Here is a 9,376-nt window from a genome sequence, read left to right as displayed (position 1 = left end):
CTATTTTCTAGTGATGCTTTTTTATTGTTATTGATGTTCTTAACAATGCTCTGTATTCTTTAGTGGAATTCCAAACACCACTTTAATTTTTGAAAATGCTCAGACATTTGAAAATCCAGTGTATATGTGGGGGTGTGTGTATTATGTATGTATATATTTATAAGTTTCAACAGAAGCGCTTGCTATTGTAAATAAGGAGACTAAAAATGTACTTTGAACTAAAAATTTCAATACTCATATTTAAATATGACTTAGATTCTAGAGTTTTGTTTTTGTTGCTTTGTTTTGCCAGACTTTAAGCTACTCCTGATACACAGTACCTGGAAAAATATTTCCTTTCCACTAACTATACGTTTGGTTTTTAGGTGGCTTTTAAAAGTTTCTATGGAACCTTAAATTCCACATATAGTTATTCTCACTGCAGCATGAAAGGCACAATTTTGATAGCAAATGTCTAAAATCCCATAGTTTGTAAGAAAGCAAGTTTCCTACTTACAGTGTTTTTTTCCCAGTCACATCAGATATTACTAAGAATTATAAAACTTCTTGATAAATTTTTTCTATTCTAATTAATTGACTTTTAGCTACTTAAAAAATATACAGGTTGGTATTTTTGCAAAATTATACAACTATATTACAAAATGGAAAGAATTTGGTTTCTTCTCCACGTGCTTGATTTGTGAGAAATCATATAACAAGCCAGGTATAGCAATTATTTTTTTAAAAACCCACAACAGAAAATTTCCCCTCTATTATATATCCTCATATTACATTTGCGGCAAGACATGCCACCTTTTGAACCTTAGATTTCACATATTCTGAACTGTGCTGTATATAGGAACTGTAATGTTATATAATCATCTTTTTGTGTCAATATACATTTTCCCTCTAGTTGTTCAGAAGTGACGGCTTGGCATACAACTTTTTTCTTCTTTTATTCTTCACAATTCTTTTCTAATTCAACTGAAAAAGTAGAGTCCACCAATCCTTTTAATTGAGATCGACAACTAAAGACTGCTAACTAAATCCGAATGTATTCCTCTATGACAAACTGCATTTGCAGAATTTCTAGAGGCCCCCCCGAAGTTTTAAGAGGATGTTTATTACACGAGTCTGAAGGGCAACGTTTCCAAGTTGGTACACATAAACGAAAGAGGAAACCAATTTCAGGAAATCCTGTTCCAGGTTTTCGGGCAGCCCGAGAGATTGACACATGATATCACCGGAGGCGTGTCCTGGAGTGGAGGTGGAGGTGGAGGCAAGGAGCTGAAATTCTGCGGAGCCCGAGTGAGATCGCTCTGTAAAGCACGCAGTGGTTTGCAGAGTGATATCAGCAGGCAGAGTTCCCTGCCCTGGATAAGGAACAACTACAGTCGCTGTAAATGTGCCTGAAAAGCAATTTCCAATCTTTGCATTAGGTAAGTACCGTTTCCTTCTGTAGACATTTTAGGAAAGATAAGGTGAGAAATGTTGACTTCTGCAAGGAACTGAACATTGCTTTGAACTCGCGTTCGAGCTAAGATTACTCGTTGCATTTCAGAACACCGGTAGCATTCCCACTGCTAAAAGTAATGCTCTTAAAGTAAATGCTACCGCTAAAAGAAAAAGGATCCCTTTCACCTTCCTTTCCTTGACCGAACAGTAGCAAGCTGAAAGTCTGAAACGATCGAATGTGTGAAACACAGGGCCGTTAATGCCTTTATGCGAAGAGGGGCTGGCACTCGGTGTGTGGACCAAATGCGTGTTTGTTTAGGCATTGTTGGTGACCTAATCCCGAGCGAAGCATTGGTTTAAAACCTGAATTTCCCGTCTCTGTGTATTGATTTCTAACGCGCAGAGGCGTTGCTTGAACGTTGTTTGAACTTCTAGGCATTCCAGGGGGCAAAAGCACCTCGGCAAAAACGTGCAGGACTGCATGTTACTTTGGTTCGCGGCTGACACGCCGACTGTGCGCCGGCCTGTCAATCACCGGGAGCAGCAACAGGGAGCACATGGCAACGGGCTGCGGGCGAGCTGGCCAGCGGCCCGCCCCGCGTCCCAGCCCTTCGAAGAAAGGGACATTCACGAGCTTCTATCTCTAATCCTCTGTCTCAGGCATTTCGGCCGTGGAACTGCAGGCTCGGAGGACTGGGTGTGAGCGCTGCCCGGGAGAGGCTGACCTGCCAGGACCGGAGTTCCCGGGGACGCTGTGCCCCCACTTGCCCTACGTGTGAGATCGGCAAAGCGCCTTGGCCTGAGCGGGGAACAAGGGACGACGCCCGCCTCTCTCTCCGAGAAGGATCCCCAAACCTCGCTCCCTTAACCCCTCCCCACTAAAAACACGGGTAAAAAGATTCCCCTCCCCCTACCCGGCCGCGGCGGCCTCTGCCTGGCAGGCGCGTGCTCCAGGGTCTCGCGCGGGGCTCGCGCGGCTCCGTGACCCGCCCGGCGACGCCGGTTCGAGCCCTGACCCGGGCGCCGCGGAATCTCGAACGCCCGTGACGTGGATTTTTTCGTTCGTCAGGAGGCCGGCATCCCTTCCTTCGTTCCCTGCGAGGAGCGACTAGAACCGGAGAAGTACTCTGAGCACACCGTGCCGTCAGCTAGCCCGTCACGCACTCGACTCTTCGCCACTCCCCTGCTCGTTTTTCTGAGACTCGGAGAGCCTTCCCGAAAGGATTTGTAAAAACTGGTTCTTAGAAGGGGACTGCGGAAGACCTTGTGAGGTGGATGTTACTGAGCCGCCCGGCGAGCGCCAGCCCTGAGAGGTCCGGCCCGGGCCGCGCGGAGCCGCGGGAGAACTGCCCTCCGCAGCCGGAAGGGGGCCGCGGGGAGCGCTCCTGCCCGGTGGCGGCGGGGGCGGGGGAGGCCGCGGGCCGACGCGCCGCAGCTACGGCGATGCCGCCTCGCCCTCCCCGCCTCGGTTGATGCGGCGCGTGTACGCCGCCGCCCGCACCGGGACCTGGGCCGGGTCGCTCGGCTTGGCCCCCAGCCACCGCTTCGGCCTAGGTGAGTGTGCTGCGGCCGCGCTCGGCCCGCGGGGCGGGAGGCGCGCGGGCGGGGCTTGCTCGGCGCGGCAGGTGCGGACTCGGCGGCGCGGCTGCCCTGGCCCGGACTCCGGGAGGGGAGGGGACAGGAGGAAAGAGGAGGGACGACCCTGCCCTGCGCGGCGCCACCCGCCGCCCCCTGCTGCCTGGGAGCCGAGGCTTCTGGAGCGCTCAAGGTTGGGTGGCTGGGTGGGGGACGGTCCGCGGCGGCGGAGGGTAGCGAGACAGAGTCTCCCCGAACCCCAGTTACGCTGAGCGGCGGCGCGGTGGCCTGGGTTGTCCTCTCGGAGAGCCCTTCACCCCCGAGAGGGATTCCAGGCGGCCCTTGGGGTGTCCCTGGGGGCCCTCTCTGTTGGAGTGTGCCTCAGGCATGGGACCGGCAAAGGCTGTGTGTGTGTGTGTGTGTGTGTGTGTGTAGGGAAGCAAATCTCCGGAATTCACCGGTCACCCCTCGATAGAATTAGCCTGCCCCAAAGCCAGCTGCAACTTTCTTCTTGTTTTGAGCTCAGTGCGAAGGCGAGGGAGGGGAGAGGGCTCTGCCACTTTAAAAGTGGGGAAGTGACCGGGAGCGGTGTCTCGCGCCTGTAATCCCAGCACTTTGGGAGGCCGAGGCGGGCAGATCACCTGAGGTGAGAAGTTCGAGACCAGCCTGGCCAACTTGACTAAACCCCGTCTCTGCTAAAAATATAAAAATTAGCCGGGCGTGGTGCGCGCGCCTATATTCCCAGCTACTCGACAGACTGAGGCAGGAGAATCGCTTGAACTCGGGAGGCAGAGGGTGCAGTAAGCCGAGATCGCGCCACTGCACTCCAGCCTGGGAGACAAAGTGAGACTATGTCTAAAAAAAAAAAAAAAAAAAGTGGGGAAGTCCGCCCTCCTGAGCTTATGCTAATCTCAGCCTCCTCCCCTCCTCCTGCCGGAGAGAGGGAGAGAGAACTTGTTTTCATTCATAACTTTTTCCCTTTCCTTCCTCTCCGTCAACTATTTATTCAGTGCGGATTGCAGAGGGCGCAGCTCCACCGTCGTAGCTTGCAATGTGGCCGTCCCTGCATTGGGTTCTTTCTTTCCGGCCCTAGGTGAACCCGGCTTTTCCTTTAAAGTGTAGACACATCCTTGCTTAGGATCATCCAGACCGTGGGCTTGCTTTGGGCGCCCGCGTGGACGCTGAAGGTTCTAAATGATTTGTCAGAATTCTTGGTGGGCCACGCAAAAAGTGTGTTGGAAATCCACGGTGATCCTTAGGATGTGATGGGATTGTCCGAAAAGGTACTTTACTTCCATTCGCGTTTTCCTGGGAAAGGCAGTGTGCCGAGCGCGTGTGAGCGTGTTTGGGGTTGGTCCAAGACTGTCACTGCTTGAAAATGGGCTTTTCTTCAGATCGGAGGTGGCGAATTTTCTTTGCTTTTAATTTTTTGTCTGGCAACTTCATTTCCCATCAGTATGAAGTTCGTTACAACTATCATTGGAAATGCAAATTAAAGTTGTGCCTGAAGTTTTGGGTTACACTTTTCAAATCCTCTACGGTTTTGCGTTTCGTGTGGAATCCGGCTTAGTACTTTTAGATACTTCTTGCTTTCAAAGCACTGAGTTAAGAAGTTGTTGAAGAGGAGGAATAATTGTGCTGGAGTCAGGGTTCGGTGTTAAGAACCCAGAGACGAAATCCCCGCAGGTTATGAATGTGTTACTGCTCATGCACAGAGAAGGTAGAATAAACTAGAGAAACTTGGAGAGCTGAGTTGTGAAAACAAGGGGAACTCCAAGAAGTTAGCATATAAGGCATAGTTTAGAGACATTGGTTTAGGAAATATAGGAAATGGACTTCTTTCTGTGTTGTTCCTTAAACCATGTTTTTTTGTCTCAGGGTGGTAGTGGAGAATGGACATCTCTTTTTCTTTTCATTTTGAATTGGGTGGATTCTGTAGACTTTAGAAGGAATTTGTGTGAAAAATACTCTAGTTCACCACTAAAAGCAGAAATTTTTATTTTTGGTAGTTTGCGAAGAACACATTACAAATTAGAAATGATTTACTATTAGTATGGAAATACAACTGCTTATTTTTATCTGGATAGTAGTGTGCTGATTTTATTACAAGAAGCACATTGATTCAGAGTTGGCAGTGCTTTTGAAAATCAAGGTCTGTCATGTAAATAGATTTTTAAATTAGAGGAAATACAGATAATTAAAACGGCCGGGATTTCCCTACACTGCGTTAAAGGCCTCACACGTATTTGTGCATAAAAGTTATCTTGTTTTGTGAGTGAGCCCTTAAGCTTAAAAAAAAAAAATCCTCTCAGGATTTCAAATGTGAGTACTGTTATAACATTCACAGGACTATACATTGAGTCTTGTGTGTGTGTTTGTAGCTACAAAACACCAAGAATCGTTGTAGACCTGATACATTTATTTTTGCATGTCATATAAGGTAGCTTTAAAATTCTGATTTATATAGAAAATTACCTCTTATTTTGAGATTTCATTTTAGTTTAGAGTCTTGATTTTTTTAAATGCCTTAATTTTTTTTCATCATTAATCTAATGCTTGTAACAGCACACAGCAAAAAGGCGGTAGCACTAAAGCCATTCTCAATTTCTTAAACGGTAGACATTTTCCTTTACGGAAACCACCTATGAAGTGATAACTGAGCTTTCTTTAGATGAGAGTTACTCTACTGCTTATACTCAATATTCCCTGTGAAGGCATGCTCCATTTTAATTATTAGATTCACAAACAGGAAGGCATTGCTTCCTCTTGATTCTGCTTCTTAAAAGTTGGAAAACCTTGTAATGTTTATGGCATGAGGTCTCTTGCTTAAAGTCTTCCTCTGTGATGTGGTCCAGAGCCTCTCCTCGAATTGGACTCTGGCCAGGACCCCAGCATCATTGTAATCCACTGATGAAGGAGGTCATTACTAGGCAGTTTAGGCAATTTGTGACTTGACAGGATTCCCCCCACCCCTGCCCCAAAAAATGCTTTCTGTCATTTATTTTCACTTTTTTTCATCTTTGATTTTCTTTTAGGATTTCAGATGCATGCCAGGTTTCCACTGATTGCCAGAACTCGAGATCACTACACATGGATCCCCAAAATCAACATGGCAGTGGCAGTTCATTAGTTGTGATCCAGCAGCCTCCTTTGGATAGCCGTCAGAGATTAGACTATGAGAGAGAGATTCAGCCTGCTGCTATTTTGTCCTTAGACCAGATCAAGGCCATAAGAGGCAGCAATGAATACACAGAAGGACCTTCGGTGGTGAAAAGACCTGCCCCTCGGATAGCACCAAGACAAGAAAAGCATGAAAGAACTCATGAAATCATACCAATTAATGTGAATAATAACTACGAGCACAGACACACAAGCCACCTGGGACATGCAGTACTCCCAAATAATGCCAGGGGCCCCATTTTGAGCAGATCGACCAGCACTGGAAGTGCAGCCAGCTCTGGGAGCAACAGCAGTGCGTCTTCTGAACAGGGACTATTAGGAAGGTCACCACCAACCAGACCAGTCCCTGGTTATAGGTCTGAAAGGGCAATCCGGACCCAGCCCAAGCAGCTGATTGTGGATGACTTGAAGGGTTCCTTGAAAGAGGACCTGACACAGCACAAGTTCATTTGTGAACAGTGTGGGAAGTGCAAGTGTGGAGAATGCACGGCTCCCAGGACCCTGCCATCCTGTCTGGCCTGTAACCGGCAGTGCCTTTGCTCTGCTGAGAGCATGGTGGAATATGGAACCTGCATGTGCTTAGTCAAGGGCATCTTCTACCACTGCTCCAATGATGACGAAGGGGATTCCTATTCGGATAATCCTTGCTCCTGTTCACAGTCACACTGCTGCTCTAGATACCTGTGTATGGGAGCCATGTCTCTATTTTTACCTTGCTTACTCTGTTATCCTCCTGCTAAAGGATGCCTGAAGCTGTGCAGGGGGTGTTATGACTGGATCCATCGCCCAGGGTGCCGATGTAAGAACTCCAACACTGTCTATTGTAAGCTGGAGAGCTGCCCCTCCCGGGGTCAGGGTAAACCATCATGATTTTTGGAGGTGGGTTGTACCTCCTGAACTTCTAGCTTTCAAGTTGTGGCTGTTAAAAAAAAACCTATTAGATACTGGTTTTCTTTTCTTTAGAATTTTTCCCTGTTTCCCACCTTCTCTTCCCCTGTTCCCAAGGTCTGACTCATGGATTTTTCTCTTCCCTCATGGATGATCTTCAGTAAGAGTGGACTGGGAAGCTGCACCTGGCTTCCACTTAGGACCAGAGCCTCTGCCATCCACTTCAGAGAGTATTGAGAGCCAGTGGGCTTCTGTGTAGTCTTTTTCTTCTGCAAGCAACTTTCTAAAGTTGTATACACGAACATATACACCCACACCCAGACTACAGTGACTTAGAGCTGTGGTGATTGGGTACCTTGGGAGCAGGGAAATTGGTTTTTTAAAAAGAAACCATTTAATTGCTTAAATAAGCTATGTATTAAATCTGTCTCCAGTTAGGGCTCTCTTCTAGCTTTGGCCCCCTAAGTAGCATGGGGGATATATTTTTTGCCATAACATAAAAATTTTCCTTTAACCCCTGCCCTGTCCTTCTTGTCTTTCAAGGTTCTTTCCCCTCGGTTTTGGTGTTGTCTTACTCTGGAGATGCCAACTGTATTTTTTCTTTCTTTCTATGTAATTTTAGATTCGCTTGACAATGTCAGTCTTCACATTGGAGATATATTGGTTGTACCTTGCCCATCTTCACTCTAGCTTTCGTATTTGTGAAGGACTCAACCACCTTCCTTCTACACCCCATGCTTCTCAGCAAATTTTTGTTGTCATTGAGGGCACTTGGATAACTCAAGTTGATATTTATAGCTGATCAGTCTATAGGTGACACAGAACTATGCCGCCTAAAGTGATCCTGGCTCCTTAATGGTCCTTTTGGCCCCCTGGTTAGTTAACAGCTGAGTAATTCTAATCTCTTCTGTGTTTTCATTGCCTTAACCACAAATTGTGGTGCTTTTTGTATATTTTATATATAAATCACAAAGTTGAATTCTGACTATTTTTAAGACAAAAGTCTGTTAAACTTTTTTATTGTAAAGAATATTTATTATGCGAATCTATTATTTTATGATATTTATTGCAAAGACTGTTGAAATGTACTCATGTCTGAATATAACAAAATATCAATACTTAACGGAGAATAAGGTGACACGAAGAAAGTACATATGTTAACTATAATGCAGAAAATATATTAATTAATGAAACTGTCTCTTGATTTCTTCATTTATTAGCCTGTACTATTATGATGATTTTTGCTTATTTGCTTTGACTTTTTCTTCTTCACACCCGTTTTACTTCTTTCCCTATAGATGTTGAATCTAGACACAGGTGAGCCCAAATTATGAGCTAGATATTAGGTTGGTGCAAAAGTAACTGTGTGTTTGCCATTAAAAATGGCCAAAAACTGCAATTACTTTTGTACCAACCTGATATTTCCTGGAAAGTGCATTAATCAAAATTCTGTAATCCAAATTGTCTTTTAACAAATGCTCAAGTGAGTTATTTTATACAGTAAAATGTTTTTGTAATATTAAGTCACTCCCTACTTTGTTTTGTAAGCATGAGGTTTTGGGTGCATCATAGTTTCTTGAAATGGGGCATATCTACAGTAGAAGTTTTTTTCAATGTTTATCTTAACTCTCAAGTTAATAAAAAGTTAGATTTATCAGCTAGACTTATGAACTTAGTTGTGTAGATATGCTAGGTGTCTCTAGTACTGTCACTTTAATAAGGCATTCTAGAAGTTACCAAGGGAATAATTCACAGTATCAGAGAAATTTCAAGAACATTTCTGTCCCTGCCTTTTCATTTGTTTTATAAGTCTAATGTGACCTGACCAAATTACACCTCCTCATGTCCTGTGCAATAAGAAATCTGAGGGCCTAAAATTTTATGTAGAAAAAGTAAATAATTTAAATCTTATTTTTTAGTCTGGTGAAAACACTACATAGCTAGAATCTTTGGATCTGATAAATATTTGGTCATTTGAGTCCTCAGAATGCACCATTTTTAAATTTGGTAAAATTTTATTCATGTGAGTCCTCAGTCTCACTAACTCCCTATGACTAAGTGATATGTCAGTCATTGTCTCCATTTGAAAATAATTCTTTGCATTGAGAATAAGATGTTGACATAATCTGAACCCAGGTTATCAAAGCTCTTATCCAGCTTTTTGTTTTGGTCATTATTCATGGATGGTTTGGCTGTTAGTTTAAGAGTACGTATTTGTTCTTTGTAAATAGGCTTTGACTTTGTTTTATATAGACAAGGTATAATTGGTAGAAACTTGTTTTAGTGCTTTTCCGTCAAG

General features: G+C 44.9%; 1 protein-coding gene across 3 annotated transcripts; it reads left to right on the top strand.

The window, feature by feature from the left end:
- The first annotated feature begins 617 nt into the window (after window positions 1-617).
- On the top strand, window positions 618-8,275 carry SPRY1 (sprouty RTK signaling antagonist 1). 3 transcript variants are annotated; one of them, XR_001110697.3, is made up of 3 exons: window positions 618-1,418; window positions 2,095-2,324; window positions 2,504-2,748. XR_001110697.3 is itself a non-coding variant. In XM_021666310.2 (3 exons), the coding sequence occupies exon 3, from the start codon at window positions 6,100-6,102 to the stop codon at window positions 7,057-7,059; it is 960 nt and encodes a 319-aa protein (XP_021521985.1). In that variant the 5' UTR covers window positions 820-1,418; window positions 2,095-2,988; window positions 6,045-6,099; the 3' UTR covers window positions 7,060-8,275. The 3 variants fall into 3 exon arrangements, 2 of the variants coding, with proteins under 2 accessions (XP_021521985.1, XP_012328489.1); XM_021666310.2 differs by adding an exon at window positions 6,045-8,275 and having other exon boundaries at window positions 820-1,418; window positions 2,095-2,988; XM_012473066.3 differs by lacking the exons at window positions 618-1,418; window positions 2,095-2,324; window positions 2,504-2,748 and adding exons at window positions 3,206-4,292; window positions 6,045-8,275.
- The last annotated feature ends 1,101 nt before the right edge of the window (window positions 8,276-9,376 follow it).

This window comes from Aotus nancymaae, unplaced genomic scaffold (genome assembly GCF_030222135.1).
Source record: "Aotus nancymaae isolate 86718 unplaced genomic scaffold, 86718_ANA_hifiasm-v0.15.2.pri h1tg000033l, whole genome shotgun sequence".
In the NCBI taxonomy this organism is placed as follows: Eukaryota; Metazoa; Chordata; class Mammalia; order Primates; family Aotidae; genus Aotus; species Aotus nancymaae.
The sequence above is the reverse complement of the archived record's forward strand: the minus strand, read 5'-3'. Positions and strand labels throughout refer to the sequence as shown.

Bases quoted from the DNA above. Each gene is read 5' to 3' on its own strand.
- SPRY1 (XM_021666310.2), top strand. From the start codon at position 6,100: ATGGATCCCCAAAATCAACATGGCAGTGGCAGTTCATTAGTTGTGATC.